Source organism: Chanos chanos, chromosome 6 (assembly GCF_902362185.1).
Source record: "Chanos chanos chromosome 6, fChaCha1.1, whole genome shotgun sequence".
NCBI lineage: Eukaryota > Metazoa > Chordata > Actinopteri > Gonorynchiformes > Chanidae > Chanos > Chanos chanos.
This window is the reverse complement of record NC_044500.1, coordinates 31741352-31766142: the sequence shown is the minus strand read 5'-3', so window position 1 is coordinate 31766142 and position 24791 is coordinate 31741352. Positions and strand designations below refer to the sequence as shown.

The window sequence follows — 24791 nt, the reverse complement described above, 5'->3', positions numbered from 1 at the left end:
GATCAATATAAAGTAGAGCAGAGCTGAGTTCCATAACTACCAAAAGCAGGATGAGTAGTTCAAGTGAACAGATTACAGATACAGGTTATCTGATCAACACAAGTTAACAACGTTGATGAATATGTCTTCACAGATGTGTTCACCATGATACTCAGTGGTGGCTATACAGTCATTATTTCTGCCAAAACAAGAAAAAAACCCATGCAAATCTTATTATACAAAAACGAACAAACAAACAAACTAAAAAATTATGAAATAATACCAACCATCATGATGAAATAACATCACACACAAGTCCAGTTTCTTCTCAAAATAATGAACATTTGAACATATCCAGTGCTGATCTTCAGTTTACACCTCATATGCCCACAAGTGCACATCAACAAGCAGCTGTGAGGGTCTCAAAGTACCCTTTCTTGCATAACTTTACACAAGGAGAGTTGTAACCCCAACCCACCCCTACCATGTCTACAATATAGGGATTCATACTTCATATAGATTTTTTTCTTTTTATTTTGTATGTTTTAATATATAGCTATATTAGATAAAGTTGTGGAGTTCTCTAACTTATATGTAAAAATATATATATTTTTTTTTCTATGAAAAGGGCCGACTCAATGGAAAATAACATCCAAAGGAACGTGCCAAAATAAAAAGCAGCTTTACTGCAAGGATACATCTGTGAAATGGCTTTGTTTTTGCAGTCCATTGACTGTTCTGTTATTAGCATGACTAGATAATACCACATCAGGTCCCTGGATGATTTACTTCCATTGCTCTTAAATCAATTAAATAAAAGGAAGCTTTACAGATAGGCTTTGATTTCTCTTTGTCATGTCAATGTGTTACCTCTTTTCAGAGGGGACTTGTCAGAGACATGAGGCAAGCATAATCCAAATGAAGTTTTCTATATGCTCATGTTCTATAGCTGCATATTTCTTGAACTGACCAAACAATTCAGCTTCTTTTGAAGTATCGCTGCCATCAACCTCACTATTACTTCATATAGCATATTTCTGATAATTGTCTGATGGTTGAATGCACTATAAAGGGGACAAACAAGAGTTTTTCCAGAAACATTAATGGGTTTGAGATAGTTGTGTATATATTAAATGAAAATAATGTGCCAATGAATTAGTGAGATTTTCCAAAAAAAAAAAAGAAAGAGAAGAAAAGGTTAAACCACTTCACAACCCAAACACTTTACATCTTGATTCCATTTAAAAATATAAGTGTGCCTTAAAAAAGCTTTTTGGTGATCCTGAACTAAGTGCTAAAGTGCTGCTCCTCCAGAACTGAAGTGAAGTGTCATTTCTCTCATTTGCAGAGGCCACCATCCACCATATTTGCTTTTTATCACTAAAATACCACTTGAGTATTAAATATCAAAGCTCTATGCCACTGCGGGATCTGTGAATCTTAGATGTGTTATAAAATGACATTCAACACTCTTGTTCAAGAGTGTAAGGACTAAGTAAACAATGGCAAGGTCTAACGAGCACAGGCCCTCTCCCCATGTAAAAGATATAAGTTATCAATCAGTATTGCCCACCAGTAGCCTCAGTGAGACCAACAAGTCAGAATCATTGTGTGTGTTTTTATGGTTTGGCTGCATTATCGTTTAAGCGCCAATTATTGTCTCTCTCTCACCTCTATGTATAAGGGAAGGGAGTCCACTTGCATTGTTGACTTTAACAGAATAAGGTACATCTCAGTAGCATTTAAAAGCCAAGAACAGCTCTCTTGGCCCATAGAAAACCACAGAAGAGCATTTCTGACCAATCACTGCATCTGGGCCCTACAACTATCTCCCAAACTCCTGTCCCTCTCAAAGCCACTGGGCCCTGTCTGAATCTCTACACTCTGCTCCTCTACTCCTCGCTGATGCCATGCTCCCATGCTACTTTGGCCTGCTCCTCCTTGGTGTTGAGCAGGGGCTGGGAAATCTTACGGGGCATTGGTCTGGGCTGGGGCCTCAGGTCCTCTTCGGGAATGCAGCCCTCCCTCAGGTAGGGTTTAGGGGGCAAAGCAGGGGGCGGCTCATGGTGGTGGTAGTGAGGATGCCCATGGTGTGGGTGAGGATGGTGATGACCGTCTTGTGGGGCGCCCGGTGCAACCCCTCCAGGAGCAGAGAGACTTCGGCAAGGTGCAGGCTTGAGGGAGTCCAGGACATCAGGCTCAGAGATGCTGTAGCGCACAGGCAGGTAGGGGGTCTCTGCGTCTTCTGTGTCAGTGGTCCAGGACTGACTAGGCACAGAATCCAGGGTGTCAGTGCGGGCGGGCGGCTCAGAGGACGACTGGCCAAAATTGCTCTCACTCAAGGAGGACACACCGCTGCTGGCGCTGCCCGACAGAGTGGAATTACTGCCATCCAGGCCCGACTGTGGACTGGTGGGCGAGGCAGGTATAGGGTGCAGGGGTGACTGGAGGAGGGCAGAGAGATATGGATCAATCAGTGACTGGTTCTGTCAGGTTGGCACAGAGCTGTCATTCAGTCACCTCATTTTATTGCCTGAATCACTATGGCTCCATCTGTCTGAAATGCATTAGAGTAAACACTCTCTGTTCACCATTACGTTTGCAAAGGGCTTACTTACCAATGTTTCCGTGGCCCCTGAATCATTCAAATTCAATTTCAAATACTCTAGGTTATTCAGGGTGAAGTGAAAAGGTGTTCAAAATGATTGTTATTTAATTGTCAAAGTGATTGTCATTTTCCTCAGTCCCTTGTATTGCTAATACTGCACTATTAATGAAAACACTCTGCGTGAGAGATGAAATACATAAAAACATTAAGATCACTTTCATAGTTCTGTATGTATTTAACAAACCCTTGTTGCTGTCAAAAGTTCACTGCAACTGAGTTGTTATTCCAGTTTCATGCTGCTTGAAAAGCAAACACTATCTTTAATACCACACGTCTTATCAGGCTCTATCAAACACCTTCTGAAAGAAATTGGGAAAAGCTCACAGTAACGTCTCTCTGAGCACAAATGCCCTCTTTTCATCTCATCCAGCTGTGTTCTCATTAATCATGCATGATTCTTCCAACTAATGAGGAGAGATAAGACTGAATAAGAACCTACTGCACGCACAGGCAATAGCAAGGCTTCCAACATAAAAGAACAAGACTGCCGTAATGATGGCTGAATACACAAAAACATGATACACCCACGTACACAACACACTCACCCATACACACGCACGTGCACACACGCACACACGCACACACACACACACACACACATAAACCACTGATACAGTTCAGCACTTTAACATCTGAGGAAACTGCTAAGTTCAGTCAAACACAGAAAGTGGTGCTATTTAGCTTTGCGCATTGTGAGGACGCTGAGGTAGTACAGGGACAAACTGGGTGCTAGCCGGATCATGCATAAGGAGAACCAGACAGGATGGACGCTAACTGCGGGTACCTTTCGTAAAGAGCGCGCAGGGAGAGCTGGAGGGAGGTCGCTGATCTGGTGGTGGAAAGCATCAAAGTGCATCGAGAAGTGCCCTAAGGGGAAGACACAGCAGGACAGAAGACGGATTGGAAAAAAAAAAAAAAAAAAAAAGAGAAACACGCACACATAACTAAAGGAGCTCTGGAGGGAAAGTCAGGCTTCTGTACTGAATTCTCCTGACAACTGGGGAAAAGGGATGATGGGAAATGTAGAACAGGGACACAGCACTCTCTCTGGTTGGTTAATTAAGAACATAGAAGGGGAATGTGGACCTAAGAATGAAACACATGGAAGCTATTGGATAAAGAATAAAGAGAGAAAGCTGCACTGTTGAAAAATCCATTGGTACAGACTGGGCTGGGAAAAAGGAAGAATTTTGGTCTGTGATACATATTTTGATGAGTGGAAAGTGAGTGGAAAGATGATGCAGAGTTTTGTGAATAATTGGAAACGTTCTACAAATGAGACAAAAAAGGAAATGAATTTGTCTGGATTATTGTGAGGTACAACATTTACGGCCAGTCTCTGTCCCCCTACAACACATCATCTGTCCAGACACCACTGGTTAATAAAGGCCTCTGAGCAAGCAAGAGATGTCCAATGCATGAAACAGTCTCTTGTTAGCATATAACTCATAAGAATATCAGATACCTGTGAAAACTGATTTGGACAAGGAAAGACAGATGGACAAGAGTGCGGTTAGTTGTCTCATTCCGAAAAGAACCGTTCCAATGAAAACATTTCAACATACAAACAGTATGGATGAAAAGAGCATTACTTAAATTAAATTAAAATTAAATGATACCACACCAGTTTCGTCATTAGAGATCTACTGGGTTAATTCTCAGCATGGAAATCATTTTGGGGAGCCAAAACCTTCGTAATTTAAAATCATATGCATGACTCATTCGAGTGATGTCTGCCTAAAACAGGGATTTGCTGTGTTCAGATAAACTGCGGTTTTGACATTTTATGAGGGAAATATCGAACAAACGTGATGACAAACACAAACAACATCTGCAGAAGTTAGATTAACTTGCAATCCAGAGTGAGATCAGTGGGACAGACCAGTACCTGGAGGTAGGTTGCGTGGGGGCACCGGTGGTGCCATAACACTCCCAACATGGGCAGAGAGGAAAGGCAGTGCTTCTCTAGTCCCACTGTCCAAACTCCAACTGCTGGGAGCAGTAAGCACTGTGAAAACGTGGGAAACAAACACACACTTGCACCATTAATAACATAATCATAATCAATGGTCTAAAAACAAACAGGCAAGCAAAAAAATCTACTTAATGAAAGAAAGAGATGTAGGTTGTGTTCAGACTGCAGCTGAAAGTATCGTCATTTAGATTGTTCAACTCATATGCGACACTGATATTGTTAGAACAGTGAAAACAGCAAAAACGCACATAAAGATGCATCTTTAGAGCTCTTATGGATTTAAGAAACCTATCAGTGACTTCCACTACATATCATCGAGGAATAACTGCAATAAGGATGCCCCCCATGTTGCTAGCTTCATGCTAGGCTAATGAAACTCTCGACAGACTTTATTGTTCATTTATAAACATGAGGCATTTCAGGATACAATCAACTTCCCCCTACTGATTTATATGATTCATTTTCAAAATGAAGATAAATAAAAGTTTAACTTGAGCCAAAATTCAGAGCTGAGCATTAAGTGCTTCTGTGTGAACTAAGCTTTAGATAGGAGGAGTAGACATACTTTTCATACGTAGTAAATATTAATCTTTTTCAAAATGAAGATGAATAAAATTTCAGTTTGAGAAACCAATCAGAACTAAACATTAAGTCCCACATAGCTTTAGATAGGAGGAGTGGACATACCTTTTTCCGCTACTGAAAGATTGGGGTCACTACATGGTTTACAGGGACCAATGACCTGATGGAATAAGGCCCGCTGGAGGTTGGTTGGCTAAGAATCAGGAGAAGAGATGATTTAAAGGTGATTTTAAGTCAAGTAACTGTACAGCTGTAACAACTACTTGCACATATCTTTTGTGGATATACTGCATAAATCAGTTTTACTAAGTTTGGCTGAGTAAGTGCACTTGTAACATCCATTTACAGAATTACTAAAAACATCAAAAAGATTCTTAACATATGTCTGCATGTTAATGATCTAAGCTGTATTTAAATATTCATTCATAATCTCTCAAGAAAAAAAATGTGCCAATTTCTTCCAGATATGCCGTGAGGTCACTTGATGCTTACCTTGTTATTTTAGTCATTCATAGGAATGAACCAGTTGACTCTGTTAATGCGTAATTTGATAAAAGTGCTTTGCAGTGGTTGTTAATCATACATGAGGCACAAAGAGACCGAGAGCGTGTATGTGTGTGCGTGTGTGTGTGTGTGTGTGTATTTTAAGCTATAGTCTTGCTGTAGCATACCTGTCCATTTTCAGTCATGTTGGGATACATGGCACTGCTGGGCCTGTCTCTGTGTGGAGGCAGCAGCATAAGCATCTCTCTATTGTGTCTGTATTTGTCAGGCAGCGATGGGGAGCCTACTGCAGGAGTACAGAAACTCAGCATCACTACGCATAACAGTCTACCACTCTCTTATAATGCAGAGTAACTACAGACCAGCTACTAAGACTGGATCAAGCGTGGCGTGGTTGTGGAGCAAGAATGCAGTGGCTCACCTCTGATACTGTTCGGGCCTGAGTTGATCATCTGTGATGGGGCAGAGTGAGTTGAGCTCAGGCTGGAGGATGAGGGGCTAGGCTAAAATTTTACACAAAGTGGAAGACAAAAAATAAACAAACAACAACAAAAAAACAAGCCTCTGTCTCAACTTGTTCACACAGAGGTCTTAGACTGACAAGAAGGTTCACTTTTTGTGGTAACTAAGCAACCAAGCAAATAATGGGAGTAATATTAGGTTTCTTAAATTTGCAATTACTCAGACTCTCATAAATATGTGAGCATTGAAACTATGTCTTTAGTAAGTGTTCAAGTGTTCTACAAGAATGACAAAATCTGAGGGGGGTGGGGGGTCCAAAATTCAGATAAGCACCATGCCTGTCCTTATATATGTTAGTCATTCAACTGCTCGACTGAATGAAATCTTGTGAATGTTAAGCATTGACTCATAATTTGTATGATGTGCTGTGTGGACCTAAAAGGTTGCCATGGCGACTGACCTGCATGCGGTACAGGTCCTCGGGGTGTTCCAGCAGCATGCCATCAGTCAGGATGAGCAGATTGCCCGTCTCGCTGGAGGTATGAGAGGAGAGTGAGGAGGAGGAGTGACGGATAGAAGCCAGAAGATTCAGCGGGCTAGAGAGAGAGAGACAGCACCACGGACAGGGAAAGAGAGGAGAGGAGAGGAGAGGAGAGGAGAGGAGAGGGAAGGACAGGAGAGGAGAGGAGAGGAGAGGAGAGGAGAGGAGAAGACAGGAATAAAGAGGGGGGGGGGAGGAAGGTTCAGTAGCAGGGAGAAAAACACAGAGCAAAGAGGTTGGGAGAGGGCACAGTTGAAGGGATGATGGAAATGAAAGCGACACCAGTGGCAGAAGGAATGGAAAGGAGGAGAAACAGGCACAACGGGAATGAATAAGGAGAAATGAAGGACAATGGAAAATAAGAGGACGAGGAGCAAGGACAGAGAATGGCAGGTTGTACAATGATATGCACACAGGAAAGAGAGATGCAAGAAGCATGGAAAATAAGACAAAGGGATGTGAATTACACACCAGAGAGAAGGGAAGGAAATGATTGAGCATGCATGACAGAGCAGAGTGGTAGAAAAGTGGTTAAGACAGAGAAACAGAGAGAGAGAGAGAGAGAGAGAGAGAGAGAGAGGGAGAGGGAGAGGGAGAAAGAGAGCGAGAGAGAGAGAGAGAGAGAGAGAGAGAGATACAGAGTGAGGAAGCAGACGTGAACTGGGTTTGTGTCATGAGAGAAGTGAGTGTACTGAGTGTGGGGGTAAAGTGTTTAGGTGGTGTTTGTGGCATGGAGGGAGGAAGGGAGTTTCTACTGAGAGCGGGTGTTCTCTTTCCATAGCCCATATTAATGTGTGAATGATTTAACAGGAACACTTCCTTTCCAACCACACACCCTTAACAAACTCTAAGGTCTGAGGATGCATTTCAGTGCTTTGTCTCAAATTAAGTAAGTTTTGACACAACATATCAGGAGAAAAAAAGTTAAATCTGATACTGTCCATATGAGTGCTAGATGACATACAAAAATGCCTACATCACTTGCGTTCATGTACATGTGTGTGTGTGTGTGTGCGAGGGAGAGAGAGAGAGAGAGAAAGAGAGAGAGAGAGAGAGAGAGAGAGAGAGAGAGAGACAGAGACACATACTGACCTGTGTCTGTGCATCAGTTTGATGCTCTCTGGGCTCATTGGGCTGTGAGAGGTGAGGATACCTCTGGGGGTACTGGTTCCAGAGCAGGCCGGACTCAGTTTGTCCAGACCAGGCAAACCCTGCAGGGCCACATGAAAACACTGTTCTGAATATTCACACTGTCTGCATCTTGTCAGACACTGTAAAACACCATCACTGCCTCCCACATAAAGCAGCCAATTCAAAACAAGTCACGTACTCAACAGGTCAGTGACTTGTTTTTGACGTGATGGTAAACACAAAAGACCGAGCACTGCATACTGCAAATACGGAACTTCAAACTGCAAAAAAAAAGCGCAAAACTTATTGAAAAGTATCACGGCAAAATTACTTGTATCAAATTAGACCCGGAATTCACCTACAATAATCAATCAAGTGAGACAGATTAATCCATTTGAGACGTGAGGTTATGCAAATTTTGACCTTAGAATTGAAGATGTTACTGAATCAAAGCGTGGCTTAAATAATAATTTAATTCTACTGTTTCTAAGATGACACACGACTGGATAATCTCGGACACAGACTGGATGTAAAAATGAAAAAAAAAAAAAATAGAAAAACAGCGGAGAGCTCTCACGTGGCAGAGACTACTCCTCATCATCTGGAACTGATCTATCAGTTTCTTGTGAAGGGGACGCATCTCTGGGTGGACTAGTTTCTCGTGGACAGCCAGGCCCACACCCAGGATGTGAACCTGTGCAAGGAACCACAAAACACATATTGTGATGATAACTTCACTCCTGTTTGAACTGTTGGGTATTTACTTTGGCAGAGGAGAGCCTTGGAGGTGTTTGAAAGAGATAGACACTTACCTGCTCCTGCATGAGGTCTTTCAGCTGAGTGATCTTTTCTGTGTCCTCTGGATGACTGCCAATGTACTCCTTATCAAAGAATGCCTTTGGAACACACACACACACAAACACATACAATTTAATTTGGACTCAACTCAAAATTTGCTCTCATTGTTCTTTCTGCTGAGGAGCAAACAGGCCTTAAATAATTTGTTTAAAGAAAGAAAGCAAATACACACACAGTAGTAAAAGATAATGACTATTCAATGAGCTTAGAGCTCCCAATTCAGTATGAACATTTATTAAGCAAAATATGATGCTAATTTTCCTGCAAATACTGAATTTGAAAAAAAGGAAAAAGTACTGTAAACATAAGCATATAGTATATGTGGTTTATAAATACAGTAAATGTTACACAGTATTTTGTTATATTCCGTGTAATATATAGTATATCTAGACATATAATATACAATATATATGTATTGCAAAAGTTTGGTCTGATCTCAGTTTACTGAACATTTAAAAAATGTAATCACATTTCTCTTTATTCTTAAATGTGTGTATTGAGGGGCCAGGCTTCACTGAAGTGTCCATAGGAGAATAAGTGGAGACTAAGCGTACCTCCTGGTATCTGGCAATTCCTCCATTCACAGCAGCGTCAATGACCCCGTTGAGACACATGCTGAGCAAGTTGATGTTTCCGTGCAGCTGTTTGTGCTGATACTGACTGATCAGAGTGCGTAGTTCGTGATTCTTATTCTCCACCACATGGATGGCATTCTCCAATGGGCTAACCTCCACCTGCAGGGCAATGACAACAGCTATCCATTAAAACCAAATGGCATTGCCATATAACCTACAGGTACTGTTCTACGGAGTATTCATTGACTGAGCCAAAATTCAGCTGTCGTGACTGCCACTCACCAACTCTCTCTTTTCCACTTCAAACCAGCGTGAGATACCAGGAAGAGGGTGTGTGAGGATGAGTGTGGTCCTCTCAATCCAGAGGCTCTGAGAACACGCCGGAAGAACAGGTCAATTCAGTGTGCGTCTGATCTAACATAAACAAAACTTTCCCGAATTAAGCATAACAAAGGTAATCCAAAGGGGTTTTTTTCCCCTCTTCTGTTCACCTTGAACTCATTCTCTTTGTCTTTGGGTCCCTTGTGGAAGGGTCTGTCGTAGCGGAAGCGCCGTACGTTGTTGACTCGGTAAAAGCTCTTGATGCGATCAGGCACACGGTCCATCTGAAGCACATCGACGTTTTCTGGCACTGGAGTTACAGCATAAATCTGTAGGTCTGTGCAGCTTTGTGTCAAGGAGAATATAAATGTTCAAAATAGGTGAACACTGACAATAAAAATATTCTTTATGATGTATTCTTAACTCCTCTGGTGATAGCTCATCATTTGTAAACTATTCACAGCTGCTAAAAGTCATCAGAGCCCTTTTTTTGACCCCTCGTAAGTATCCTTTGGCTGCTGCTCCGACAAAAAATGTTCAGACACTTTAAAATTAATGGAAGACTAACCTTGGCGTCTGTTTAATGTTTTCCCCGAGGTGCAATTAAAGGGGGAAGAAAAATCATTTACACACACACACACACGCACGAACATGCACAAAAACACACACACATTAGTGTTCTGAGAAAACTTTTCCTCTCTTCGCAGGTCTGTGTCGTCTTTATTTCTTAAGGATACACTGAGCGTCACACTGTAAAATAGCCTCGTCAGGCAGATTGGGATGCTGCATGGCAATGGCTTGTGGGAATTCTCCCAGCATCCTTTGCTGAAAGGCTTCAAGCCTCTCATAGTCATGCCCCCGGCAAACAAACTCCTTGTTCTGTTAGGACACACGCAAATGCAAAGTCATGACTGAACAGAGGTAACGGACTACATTTTCATTTACGACATAGTCTGATGCCTTTGAAAATAACGAATAATTTGCTATTCCTGCCCTTGGCCAAATCATCAAAGTATCAATGTATTGTAAACAAAGTCTGTTCATAGGCTCTAGGCCATCGGTCATGAAAATGAGCTATGAAGCCAGTGAATGGAGCTGAATTCACTTACTCTGAGAAAGAAGGGAAACTTTCGGCCATAAAAGCCAACTCTGAAAAACTCTGGCTCCAGTCTCTGTTGCTCCATAATGTTGTCATAGTATGCAGCTTCCATTTTCTGTAAAAGAAATCAACGTATCTAGTAACTTTATATTAAACAAAGTTTATCTCATCTACTGATAATTACGGCAAAACTGAATCAAGGAGCTAATCATTAAAAATAACCCTAATACTTACAATGGAATAATTATAATAAAATAATTACTTTAAAATGAAGACCACTTCAATGCTATCATTATCAAGATCAATAATCTCAGATGAAGAAATGGTGGTTCTGTACTCTATGTATATGTAACTGTAATATAAATTATAGCAAAACTAATTTCCAGCAAAGCTAATGTTTCTAAAGTATTTACATGGCTACTAAAACCTAATTAATTAAAAGTACACATATAAAAGATGTTGTGTTCAGAACACACATAAATGACCTCAGAGATGGGCAATCGTGTGTAAATGAACAGACAGTGAAGCTCACCCTTATCCAGCTCAGACTTTGGTAGTCGTACAGGGACTCGTACTGGAAGGCGAGCTCTCGGCACAGTGGAATGCCATACTCCCAACACTGGGGATAATGGAAAATATCACCACTGTTTACTCTGCCACTCAATACAAAAACAGCAATCCAGAGTCCATCAGACGAGAAAGTTCTAAGGGCAATGTTGTTTCTTTGTGTGTGTGTGTGTGTGTGTGTGTGTGTGTGTGTGTGTGTGTGTGTGTGTGCATTTCTCAAAGGGTACATATGTCTCTCCTCATGAGTCAACTTGAGGAGTGTGTGTGAGAGAGAAGGTAGATTGGTCAGAGATTAACTCAACCTTCAGTATCTTGAAAGACCGTGTCACACAGTGTCTGGCTCAAAAATGCCTCTGCTCTGGCAAAGGGAATTCACAATTCTCAGAATCCAAGAGTGTTCCAGGGATTCCATTCAAAAAGCATTTGACTGCTCAACCTCCTGAAATGTCAGCCTAAATTACATCTGTTTTTTGAGTGTGTATGTGTGTGTATGTGTGTATGAGAGAGTGTGTGTGTGTGTGTGTGTGTGTGTGTGTGTGTGTGTGTGTGTGTGTGTGTATGTGTGTGTTACCTTGCCCTTGTTGAAGTAGTGGATGACTTTGCGACAGAGGCCTTCTTTGCGATGCCACTCGCTCTGTGCTGGGTAATGGAGGAATTCTCGCAGGGGTCTCTCCTCCCACTGCAGTAACTCCCAATACAGCAGCAGAGTGAAAGCAGCCTCTGTGGATCACCATACTCAGTCACACACTAGCAACATCACACTTCTACAACATCTGTTCCAAAAACTGTGTCTGAATATTCCCTGCCCACCTATAAGAGAATACGAATACAAAGCCTTCATTTATTTCCTCGCTTTGTGAAACATTGTCCGTCATTGCGACAGCTTTCTTTGAAACATGGCTCTTCTTTACAGGTAGATACCTATGTCATACTCTGTAGATGCCAGTCATTCAAATCTTCTCAGCTTTTTTTTTTTCCCCCATGTTTCTCACCTGTGTAGTTCTCTGCCTGGAGGTGCATGTCACATAGCTTGTGGATGTAACGGATGTACATCTCCTCTTTGTTGATCTCTGACTTGTAAAAATTCTAGAAAGCGAGAGAACGGAGGAAGTGTTCAGTGAACTCATATGCAACGAGGAAATGTCGCAGGAAACCCAGTCTCTGAAAAGCTGAAGGCTTATCTTTTGTTTGTTGTTTTGTTTGTTGTTGATTTTTTTGGTTTTTTTGAGGAAACTCACCAGCAGGTTGACGGTGCAACCAATTTTCTTGTTCTCTGTCTCATCTCCCTTCATGCAGTCTCTACACATACAAACCACAGCAGTTCAGATTTAATGAATTCGATTCTTCACTGATCTCAGTGTGACTGACACAGGCACAGTACCCATGTGTGTGTGTGTATTGTAACTCCCTTTACCTATGCCTACAACAAAAACAGAATCATTTTATGTCTGCTCTCTCATCGACATACAGACCTATCTTCTTGTAAGGACAAAAGTTCTTAATATTATATTGGGAGCAAGAGAGTCATCTGATACACAGTATCTCTCTGTATATTCTAACTGTCACTGTGGAAATCTGAGGGAAAAAAAGCATAATATTTGCTCTCCTTATTCTCAAACTTCTAGATGAAAGACCAGTAGTAGTGTGTACTATATGGCTAATTAGAGAATCAGTGGTGATTTTAACGACATTTGTGTCAATAAACTAGCGGAGCTCATACCTGTAGTCCAGCAGCCGCTCCATCAGACGGGTGACGGAGGTGACGAATGAAATGCCCGTTTCCCTCCACGTCTCCTGTTCAATCTTCTCTAGTAGGCTAGAGAAAAAAACAGCAGCACAAAACGCCATTAGAAAATTTCCCATTTTTGTACAGGCAGGAGGCAAATCCCACTGCAGAGAGAAGTGAACATGGGACACAGACTCTGTGTTGGTATTAGTGGCAGAAGACAGAGAAGTGGGTTATCTTACCTGGGATAAGGCCCAAAAAGCTGGGTGCTATTCCCCGCAGCACAAAGTAAAGCAAAGACAGTAGTGTTAATACAAGAGCAGGGGAGAGACACACTGGTTAATGCCATGACCTCTCTAGGCAAAAAGGAGGGAAGAAGAGACAAATGTATGTGTACTTGTATGTGTGTGTGTGTGTGTGTGTGTGTGTGTGTGTGTGTGTGTGTGAGTAGGTGTGCATGTGTGAGTAGGAGTGCTTGCATGTGTGTGTGTGTGTGTGTGCGTCAAGGAGACGGTGTGCATGCATGCATACACGTGTGTGTGAATGTGGGTAAGCACGCATACGTGTGTATGCACTCACAGGAGGCTGAATAGCTCTCTGTAGTTCTCATCTCCTTTGCCCTCTGATACAAGACTATCCAGTTTATCTATCAGTTCTGCTTCAACCTACAACGAGAGATCACAGCCAAATCCATCAGGTCAGTGACAGAGAGAGAAAAAGGACAGAGACAAAAAGAAAAAAAGAGAGCAAAAGGTTCCCACCTGTTTGAAGTTGCCATTCTTGCGCTGCTCCCAGTCCATCATGTCGTGGAAGATAGGAATCATGATATTCCTGACCTCAGCCTGAGGTACCAGCGTCACGCCCAGGAATGGCCCAATCATTCCCGGGATGAAGTGGATTTTATTCTCACCTGTCCACAGCCAAAAACAAACATGCATTATATCAACTTCACCGTCAAATCAATTTAACAAGCTTTCTTTTCAGAATAATGTGGCCATATGCCATCACTGACGCAGAATAAAACAAGTTGGTCCCTCTCAGGTATTTTCCACAGTTTGGCCTGGAATATTACACTCATGCTGCTTATGGTTAGGTTCTGCACTTTTATACACTGCCTGTAGAGGTCAGTATTGCTTCACTATAGTAGAACATTTGAGAAAGTAGGGGGCAGAAAAGAGAAAGAGAGAGAGAGAGAGAGAGAGAGAGAGAGAGAGAGAGAGACTCACCAAGATTCTGCCACATGCTGAAGAGTTCATAAGCCATCATGACTCTCATATCACCATACCTACAACACAGTCAAACCGAGAGTCAGGGAGTGTGTGTGTGTGTGTTAAGCCAGGATATCAGACTGTGCCTCTTCTGGGCAATTCATAATACCATGGCTTATGCTTTTTAATTTTAGTAACTCACACTTTAGAAATTCACCAAAACACTAGAATCCCTCTGTACTCAATTAGACTTATTTTGTCAAATATCAAATGAATTTTTTTTAGCTGTATGCTGTAATTAGCTGTATTTGGTATTTAGTTGGAACCAATTAATGGAGTTACTTATTGCTAAGACCTCTGTTAAAACACTCTGAACAAGTTGATTACATTTCAAATGTGAAATCTGTTCTCTCCTCGGGGCATTTAATAATGCAAGAGCCAAGACAAGAGAGAACAAAATACATTTTTATGAGTGTGTGTTTTTGTGTGCAAAGGAAATGTGCCTTTGCATGTCAGAATTAATACGTGTTTATGGGTTCAAGACGGGAACTTGGAGAGCAAAGGGCTCCCCTGCCAGGACAAAAACATTAGCAATATGCACGCACACACAGAGACACACACACACACACACACACACACACAAACACAAACACAAACACTTCTTTGCTCTTAGAATTAGTCCTGTGCATTGCACAGGGTGCATCCCCATGCCATCCACACACTCGAAAGGACACATCAATCTCACAAACACAGAAAATACTGCAAAACACTACCACCTATAAAGACATGAAAGACATGCAACTTGTCTTGAAGAGCAGACGCTGTCACATGAGTCCACATGTCCACATGACCTAACTTTAATGCACGCAAGCTCTCACGCACGCACGAGCCTGCAGGATTTCACTATGTTTAGCTAATGTGAGTGGAAGCCTTTTAAACAGAAGGGTATGTTTCAAACACGCTAGTTTGAAAAGATTCAAGCCCCACATGCTGCGTAAGAGATTACCCAGCTGTTTACAGACGGCTAACAGAGAGACACCCACCCCCCTTCCTCTCCTCACTCCACCCCACCTCCCCCGGAAGATTGCCGCAGTTCTTCACAAGCACTCAGACTTAAACATATAGTCTGTCTGTTGTGTGTTACAAATATAATCTCTGTTTTATTTCACATTGTATGTCTTTAGTTTTCCTAAAGCCTTTAAGCACTGTAATGTTCTGAATTATTAAAATGCCCAGAAAATAAAGACACAAGCCCAAGATTAATTGAGGTGTTTACTGGACCAGTCTCTCCCTGTGTTTATGATTCTGTTTTTGAAATCTGCATGTGGTTTTGTAAACATAGGGCCTCGCGGAACTGATTTTGAGATTATTAATATTTTTTTTTTTCCCAGATAATAGAAACCTCTTAAGCGTGTGTTACTGTTCTCTTCTAGCAAGTTCCAATTTAAGGTTGTACAAGGCTTTAACTGCAAGTCCTCTGACATAAATTCAACGAAAACAGTTTCATAGTCTTTTAGATATTACTAACAATCAACTGAATCAATTTTTTCTGGCTTTTAAGCAAGTTTTAAAGCTGTTTTTATTGCTTTCTTTATGGAGCGCCTTATTTTGCTGCGCACGTTGGTAGCAAATTGTGAAAGCTAACATTCTGGAACAGGAGCGCTCTAAGTTACAATGAGTCGTTGAGCTATCCAAAACTCCAGTTTCTGGAGCAGATAACACAAAACAGAGCAGAGCAGGAAGAGCCTTAAAACATCTGAATGATGTGGGCTGACACTAAGAGTGGGTTACAGAGTACATACTAGGACAGACCATTCATCATAATGGATAAGTGAATAAAAACAACACTGTGTGAGCAGGTCACAAGTGAATGAGAAAGAATGACTTCTGAACAATCACAACTTCTGTTTCACTTACTGCTCTTGAGCATTGAGCTGCTTCATATATGAGGAATTCAGAGGAATGAATAGATGGATTGATAGAAGGGGGAAAAAAAACTTACTTGTCTAGTACTTTCTTTCGTTTAGCTGGGGTTAGGTTCTCCAGCTGTAGACTGGGCTGGTTGATGAAAAGCACAGCCAGACTGAAGTACGAGTTCCAAACCTGATGAGACAAATTCATAAAAAAAATAAATAAATAAATAAAAATCTGTCCCAATGTCAGTGGTGAATAAACATGCTCTTTTTAACTGAAAAACGGTGTCTGGTAAAATCAAAATTGAAGCTGTTGAAATTCTTTATGTGTCTTGTGACAGTACCTTGAGTATTAACCTTGAGCATTCAAACCTTTTATACTTTCATTTTTTACACTTTTGTCATTTTATTTATGAGTTTCTTCAGATGTTTATGGAGCAGTGGAAATATTTTTAAACAATCATACAGTCGGTCTTGCTAATCCCAAACATTCTGATATCAGAGCTATGCATGAACATAGGACTCTTCTCATTTTAGACCTTCACAAAGGTACAACACTAAGGAGTCAGTATATCCTACAGAACGATTTTTTTCCTCTTCCGCTGAAGTCAGGGAGAGCTTTTTTCCCCTCCGTCAGACAACCTTGGTGAATAATTCACTACATTTACTTTTTCTGAGCCAATCTTTCTGGCTACCGCGGCCATCTGTCAAGAGCGGGGTAAGAGAAGTTCATTACGGACCGGATTAAACATAGCAGTGTGTGTCAGGCAGCAGGACTCCATCAAGAGTCACACCTGACCGCTGTGCATGTGTGTTTGTGTGTGTGTGTGTGTGTGTGTGTGTGTGTGACTATGCAACCGCTGTGTTGTATCCCAATTTGCCTCCTCCTTGAACGTATTCAAAGTTACCCACCTTAAAGTCAAAGTCAGCATCCGTGAAGTTCTTGTGCAGAGCAGGAGAGAGATACTGGGCAGTTGTTACAATGATGCTGCAAAGTAGAGGTTAGTAGGTAGTTTGCATTTTCTCACTCCAAGTTCATAAAAAGCATCAACAAGTCAAAGGTGTAGGTATTAACTGCGATGCTTTACATCTAGACACATTTTGAGATAAAGAAATGTTAGGTAGCACAATCATACAGGCAATCTCTATTTTTTATTTCTTTTTTAAATGTACGTACAAATGACTTGTCAAAAAGACGGTGCTGTTAATGAATTCCCATATGACTACTGAAATTCTGACATTCAAAGCTTCATCCTCTGTCAGGGACCATTTAAGGTGAATTTAGGAAAGCTTTTTTCGACAGACAGATTTTAAATCTCGGCTTTGCGGTAATGAATGCGTAATGCTGAAATCTTTTACACTTCATTCATATCCAGCTCCTTCTATAGTCTGCTACAGTGGAATGCACATCTTCTGTTCAGTGATGAAGATGGTCGTCTCTAGGGGCCAGTTCGGCTCTAAATGCATACTGTGTTATTAGTGTTTGACGGGCAGAGGGAGAAGAACGGAGAGCGGGTGGTGAGGAAGGTGAACTCACTTGCTTGTGAGAAGTCTCATAACATTCCAGTCTCGAGGGAATATACTGAGCTTCATCAAATTACGGAACACACAGAAAATCTTCAGCAGGAACTCCTGAGATAGATAGATGAAGAAAAAAGAGACAGACAAAGAGTGTGTGTGTGTGTGTGTATGCGTGTGTGTGTGAAAGAGAAAGAGAGAGAGAGAGAGAGAGAGAGAGAGAGAGTAACTGTATCAACCTTAAGCACTTATTCATTACTGCACATTTCTTAAGATGAAGTGTCTTCATGTGTACCATTTGACTGCACTACTTCACTGCTTTACTCTGTAATAATTGCCTTGCCCCGCATGGAACTCATTTGGCCCAACAAAGAGCTATGAATCATTATGGCTCCCATTATGAATAAAAACCATAAACAGAACCATCAGTATTAAACATTTAAACAGAAAAATAACGTAGACCTATTACACTACAATGGAACAATTTTGAGACAGTTCATGGACTAAGCTAATGTACATTGAGATCCATGTTTATGTGGAGCAGCCCAGTTCAGAACCATATACAACTATAATGTTCAATTTAGCGATAAGGAGACTCCTCTTTTAGTCTTTGAGTTTGTTCCTTTGTGAAAACTGATCCCCAAAGTCTCTGATCTCTTGTTATGAAGACACTCTCTGGCCTCATCTTCCCTGACATATTAATTTAAGAGTAGCGTTGATCTATGGCAGATACAAAATAGGCATGAAGTCATTGCATGTGTATGGAACTAGACTTACCTTAAGCTCTTCTTTGCTCTGGAAGTTATCCAGCAGATGTTGGAAGTGGATATCTGACATCTGACGTAAAAGAGACAGGAGGCAGGATACATACTCTCCCTGCCAGTAAGAAATGGGGCAAACCGTTGTGAGCCAACCAATCTGCTTGCTCTCTCTTTATAAATGACCAATTAAATACATCGAGGGGGCAAGGGGGAGGGGTAGTTAAGGTGAAGGAAGGTGTTGAAAATGGTGAACACACTGTCTCATTAGTTCATGTGCTCATAGTTGACAATTTCAACATAAAGTATTGTGTTATGAATACCATATAAATCAAACAATCCTGTTAGGGTGAAAAAAAAAATAGATCCACTCAGTTCTTATTAGTTTAATCACTAACCACAATAGTCAGGTGCAAAATAAGTGTCAATATTTACTTCAAAATGCAACTACAAATATCGAGAGGAAGTTGCATGCAGTAGAAGATACACATAAACCAGGGAATAGTGAGCTCTTCTCCAGGCACAACTGCTGTGCTTTAGTGGTTTTCCATTCATTCATTTTAAATGGTCTGGATATTTAAGGGACACGTGGTCTAAAGAGCTCCTGACCAGAGAGCTACATGAAAAGATGAGACAGACTACCATGCAAGCAGACAGAGAAGTGTGTGAATACATGTGAGAGATACACACACACACGCAAGACTGACAGACAGTGCATTTGTGACAAAGAAACAGAGAGAACAGAGAGATGCCAGATTGGCCACACGTGGGTTTAAAGAGATTAAATTCAAAAGAGAGAGAGAGAGAGAGAGAGAGAGAGAGAGAGAGAGAGAGAGAGAGAGAGAAATTCAACTATAATGGGGGTTGAGGCAAAAGGGAAAGAGGAGGAAGAGGAGGGAGTAGAAGAAAAATTGGATTGTTAGTTACTAACAGTGATCTCAGCCGTGCACTGTGGGCAGCGCTGGCCTCTTACCGCCTCCTGAGATTGGGACTTGCTCATGATGGCCAGCAGTGTCTGCAGTAGCACATCCAACAGGCTCTCCACCATCATCTCCACCTCCTCCTGTACGGAGCTCTCCTACACAGACAGACACCGACAGACAGACACAGACAGACAGAGAAAAAGACAGACAGACAGAGAGAGAGAGAGAGAGAGAGAGAGAGAGAAACATAGACAGGGAGAGAGACATATGTGATTTGTGAGAGAGTGAGCGAGAGAGAGAGAGAGAGAGAGAGAGAGAGAGAGAGAGAGAGATGCATATGTGTAGGAATCTAAACCTTTGCCCCTGGAGAAATTGCGTGGTTCTTTTTTTCACCAGTCACCAAACAAGCTTCTTGCTACGTATCTGCGCAGTGAAAATGCACCGAGCGTTTCAATTGCTCCTGTGCTCAGACATTTGCAGTGTAATATCAAAAAGATACATGAATGCAGCAGCAAAAGCACTCAGTCCTCCTTAATGTGCTTGTGTGTGTGTGTGTGTGTGTGTGTTTGTGTAATGCATGCTGTACCAGTGAGCTGGCCTTGATGATGGAGAAGATACTGCTGAGGATGCCTGAACAGATGAGTAGCTCTTTCTGCTGCCGCAGGTGCAGGTGGATGTGATGCAGCACCACAGGAAGCAGGATCCTGCGAGACTCTGTGGAGAAAGAAAAGAAAAAAAGAGAAGAAAGGTGTGTGTGTGTGTGTGTGCGTTTGGTGGGGGGGGGGTGACAGCGTAATGAGGCAAGGGTTCAATCAGTCATAGAGGAACACTGTCTGGGCAGCTACTTATAATGTATTATCAAATTGTAAATAGCAATGGGTGCATATTATGATACTGCAGTACACTACTGCTTGAATTTCCATTTCACATATCTAAATACCAAAATACGTGAGAAGAACCAGACTTGTGAATGTTTTAATAAGTAATGATCTGGTGATTATTTTACTCTGTTTTTGCATGTACTGTATGAAGAGCAAATTTGAACAAACAGCGAATGGGGTTTTGGGAAAATCTTTTTTTTTGTTTGTTTGTTTGTTTTTTGTTTTTGCCTTTTGGTTTGTTTGTTTTTTTAAACACACACACACACACACACACACACACACACACCCAAAGACAAAGAGAGAGAGAGAGAGAGAGAGAGAGAGAGAGAGCACATACCTGGGAAAGAAAATAACCTGCTATCCACTGTGCGGGCAATGGACTGCAGTTTGACTACATCCATAGACTGGCCTATGTGGACAGTACTGGGCATGCTACCCAGAGTACCCCTCACAAACTCAGCCACCTCCTGCACCGTAAACATCTGAAGCAGCTCATCAAAGATGGCAGGGAAAGAATTGAGCAGTGCAGCCTAGAGAGAGAGACAGAGAGAGAGAGAAAGAGAGAGAGAAGGAGAGAGAGAAAGAGAGATGACTGTATAGAGTGGGATGCAGTGGCGATCATACTATACTCCACAGTGAACCACTCAAACTGTGGAGGGACTGTCAGGCAAAGAGCAGATTTGCATAGTCCACAGAGCAAAGGACAGTATTAGCATATTAGAGATAATTAGCATAACACTGATCCTGTACTTCAGAACAATGAGCTTGTAATATCTGTGTGAACATCTTCAGCTGACAAGTAATACATTTTATGACAAATGGGAAGTGTTTTGTCTCTGCACAGGGACCACTGTGCAGGACACACATCTCCAAATGGTTTTTGAGCATCAACAAAAATATATTTTTTTTTATTTTGGATTCAAAAAATTGATGGAAGATAACTTGAAGATTTATGATCTAAACGGCCCGAATTTGACAGATGATATTTACATATCATTCATTATTCAATTTCATCAAGCTAAAAGTGGATTTCATGAGGAAATGAACATTTTGACACGACTCATTTGTTTCATCACTAGCTAAAGCTGTTGTTTTTGTTTTTTTGTTTTGTTTTTTTTTCATTTGCATCCAGGGACTACACCCGTCTACTGGCCCAACAGTCCACTGAGCAGATCCATTCCTGGTAGAGAGGGGTTGCTCCCCAAGCACGCCATCAGAGGAGATGCAGTGAGAGTGGGGAAGATGAACCAGGGGAAAACATGATAGTGAGGGGAAAAGATTGACCTGAGGTTAAAGACAATATCAAAACAAAGAAAGAAACGAACAAATCAATCCTCCCCCACCCGCAAAAATAAAAAAAAAAATCAACCCCTCCCACCCCCCTCACAAACGTTTGGTGCTGGGAGAGTTGCTGTCCATTGGTCGGTAGTTTACAGTTGAGCAGAGGTGTTTTCAGGGTGTTGTGAGATGAAGGTGGCATGGAGGAGGAGGAGGGGTCTTAGAAATGTGTGTGGAAGTTGGGGGCGGGGGGGGGGGGGGGGGGGGGGGGGGGGGGGTATGCGTGCTGTATTACTGGAGGTGTAACACAGCCAGACACGCATTTACTTACGGAGAGAGGAGACGGCCGAGGAGCGCTCGAGCTCCAGGGCTGCATACAGCTGGCAAGACCTGCGGGTGCTCCGGGGGCAGGCTGAGGGCCCTGTGTGAGGGGGGCGGCGGAGGGGGTGGGCAAGAACCAGGGCAAGGAGGTAAGGAGGTCACAAGGCAAAGGCCAAAAGAAGGGGCAAATCAAGAAAAAAAAAAAAAAAAAGAAAAACCAAAAATGGATTAAGACGGCACAAGACATAAAGCAAAAAATATTTACGCGACAGACGTTTTCACACAAAGACCGTAGCTTCACATGAGCTAATGAGAAGATATCCTGGGAGCCATGTTTTAAATGGGATGAAAGCACAAAACGCAACCGCTATAGAGGAATGGGTCCATAAGGAGTTTATCCTGCTGAGAAAATAAACAAGTGACACATTATTGAAAGTATGGAAGAGACTAATGAAAAGACTGAAGGAGCCTGCTAAAGAGGAGAAGACAAAGTTAATGAGGACTTTGCATAGACGCAAAATGAGACAAGGTTTCATTAGCACAAATACCGACCATGTTCCACCACAGATGTGTAGGTTTATGTATCATTATAGTTGCAGAATTCCAATTTTCTCTGTTCTACTGTTATTGCAAAAAAGCTAATTAAATACACCATTTATGTAATCACATATATTTACCCCTACATTGTGAAATAACGTCTCCGCAGTATTACTGTCTTTTCAGAAGCAGAAATGGCAGTGTTGTTTGTTAGCTCGAAATGGAAGAATTTTTTTGTTTTTGTTTTTGTTTTTTTTTTCTTTTTAGAACAGATTGGACATTTGTACCCTCCAGCTCCAGCGCTGAATGAATCATTCCCATAAATCAGCTGTGTGAACCTGAATTTTTCAGGCTTCCTCTCAGACACACGCCGTCAGTGAGTGGGAAATCCCTCAAGCTTTTTGGAATCACATTCAGATTCACTCTGAATGAAGCAGACTGAGGAGGACTTTTTTGAGATTGCACTGTCTGAGCAGTTTAGGCAAACACACACGCTAAAAGGCAGATCAAGACAGACCAGTCAATCTGTCCGGAGACCAAATGAACACGGCCCAACGGGAAACAGCTCTGATCCAAAGGTCAAAAACAACTGCTATATGAAACGGCTACCAAAATTTGACAGATTTTCTCTGAGCCTCATGTCAATACAGAACTGATGGAGGGAAATAAATCTATCTCTTACTTATTGTCTTTGGAGGACATTTTAATTCTGCAGTCCAGGTTACATGAGTTGTGTTGCATTTTTTGACATTTTGACAGCATTTTGACATAGTGGTCTAACTCCAGTAATCTGGACATTGCTGGTCGTTGTAATAGCCTGAAAACAGAAGCTGCCACAACGAATAAACGCTTATGGAGAAGCACATTTCAGCCAAAGACAGCCTCCATCTTATCCCAGAATGCGACAGATGAGGACTGGATTAGTGAGAACCCATTTCTCTCCTGCAGTATCTTATATACAGTGAGATTCAGAGGAACTCTGGAGTGGTTCAGTTTTGATGCCTATTTTAAGATGTGCAAATATTTCTGCACATCCTCACTATGCCCTTTGAGAACATTTTTTGTGCCCTGGTAAGTTTCTTATCTGTACAGTCCATCACTGTAATCATACGAATAATAACCTCTTATCATTATAGCAATGTCAGTCATAACCAAGCATTACCACACACCGATTCTTCAAAATGTACCCGCGCAAATCATACACATCTGTTATTTGGCAGTATTCACGCATGTGACCGCCTGAACCCTCGCCGCAGGATAATTCAGGAAAATTATTGGTGTCAGCCTGAGTGAAAGATCAAGTAAAGAGACCCAAGGCGTGAAGCTCCGTGTAGGAAAGCAGCGACCACTGACCTGCGTGAAGATAAGGGTCTCGGAGCTGCGACTGTCCAGGCTGAGTACGAAACGGATGGACTGGAATAGCTCCTGGATGCTGGTCCGAAACTGTTCCTCCTCCATGCCACAGGTCGCTCTTGAATACAGAATTCGTGACTGCACAATAAACTTGAACAGGTACTCCAACGCCTGCCCAGGAGAGAAGGAGAGGGTTTATTTTTGTCTTTCCTAAAGCCGTTTTATATAGTATTTCACCGAGGAGTAGATTAATAGATTAATTGAACAGTAGATTAAAGGGTGCTAATCTTTTGATAATGTCCCATTTTGAAAAAAAAAAAAAGAAATGTCATACTAAGTGGATTTGTTTCATATCAAACTGCATCACCCATGAGAAAATTTTCAATCACCTTTCTCAGCTTTCCAAAAGAACTTCATCAATCAGTTCAATAGCTGCCATAACTGAACCACGTCTGATCTCAGCTTTATGCCCAGAACGTTCAGTTACTCTCACTTGATCTCACTGGCCATATCAGTAATTCGGGGGCAGAATGTGAATTACTCCCTGTTCAGACAGCATGACTGGATGTGGAACCAAATGCTTTTCCAAACCATTGGAAAGCACCAGTAGAGATTCTCCAAAGAAACCTCCAACTATACTGACGCATTTTGTAAAACCTGAAGGTTTTCTCTGAACCAAAGGCATTATCTAAACCAAATTACTGTTCGACAATGACCAAGTCTTCTGAATATTTCATTTGACTGAAGCACTAAGCAGTCTCAAAAATGCATTTATGAATTTTTTATTAGCACCAATGTTTGTCTTATTCAACATCTTTCCTTCCATTGAGCATCCATATCTTGTTCATAAATATCTTGTTCTACAAGTCATGTAAAAGGACTCTAAATGATGAGATTTATTCTGTACGTTCATAAATTTTCCCTTAAAGAAGACATAAGAAAGAATAGAGAGGGAAGGTCAGATGAAATGTTCATTTTGAAGCCCTCACTACCTGACTGGCATCTTACCCTCATTGCCTCCTGAATGTGGTCCTGTCGGACAGCCTCTGCCGAACGATCCATGTACCATTTCAGACAACGGATCAGCTCTCTGCAAACAGAATCAAAACACAG

At 41.7% G+C, this 24791-nt stretch overlaps 1 protein-coding gene across 1 annotated transcript in view; it reads right to left on the bottom strand.

Annotated features, from left to right (window-relative positions):
- Window positions 1–1871: 1871 nt before the first annotated feature.
- dock3 (dedicator of cytokinesis 3) overlaps window positions 1872–24791 on the bottom strand; it is a 127658-nt gene continuing 104738 nt past the window's right edge. The window contains exons 22-55 of the mRNA XM_030778272.1: window positions 24687–24768; window positions 23679–23849; window positions 21799–21888; window positions 20527–20719; window positions 19895–20022; window positions 19317–19463; window positions 18405–18503; window positions 17647–17741; window positions 17022–17097; window positions 16199–16299; window positions 14215–14273; window positions 13750–13898; window positions 13568–13653; window positions 13231–13257; window positions 12983–13078; window positions 12501–12561; window positions 12255–12348; window positions 11834–11982; window positions 11228–11314; window positions 10706–10810; window positions 10334–10475; window positions 9767–9933; window positions 9558–9644; window positions 9255–9434; window positions 8655–8738; window positions 8420–8536; window positions 7804–7943; window positions 6631–6766; window positions 6130–6211; window positions 5876–5994; window positions 5310–5397; window positions 4536–4655; window positions 3432–3514; window positions 1872–2423 (exon numbers count right to left, since the gene is read on the bottom strand). Coding sequence (XP_030634132.1) covers window positions 1872–2423; window positions 3432–3514; window positions 4536–4655; window positions 5310–5397; window positions 5876–5994; window positions 6130–6211; window positions 6631–6766; window positions 7804–7943; window positions 8420–8536; window positions 8655–8738; window positions 9255–9434; window positions 9558–9644; window positions 9767–9933; window positions 10334–10475; window positions 10706–10810; window positions 11228–11314; window positions 11834–11982; window positions 12255–12348; window positions 12501–12561; window positions 12983–13078; window positions 13231–13257; window positions 13568–13653; window positions 13750–13898; window positions 14215–14273; window positions 16199–16299; window positions 17022–17097; window positions 17647–17741; window positions 18405–18503; window positions 19317–19463; window positions 19895–20022; window positions 20527–20719; window positions 21799–21888; window positions 23679–23849; window positions 24687–24768 — 4192 coding nt within the window. The remainder of the gene's footprint in view (window positions 2424–3431; window positions 3515–4535; window positions 4656–5309; window positions 5398–5875; window positions 5995–6129; window positions 6212–6630; window positions 6767–7803; window positions 7944–8419; window positions 8537–8654; window positions 8739–9254; window positions 9435–9557; window positions 9645–9766; window positions 9934–10333; window positions 10476–10705; window positions 10811–11227; window positions 11315–11833; window positions 11983–12254; window positions 12349–12500; window positions 12562–12982; window positions 13079–13230; window positions 13258–13567; window positions 13654–13749; window positions 13899–14214; window positions 14274–16198; window positions 16300–17021; window positions 17098–17646; window positions 17742–18404; window positions 18504–19316; window positions 19464–19894; window positions 20023–20526; window positions 20720–21798; window positions 21889–23678; window positions 23850–24686; window positions 24769–24791) is intronic.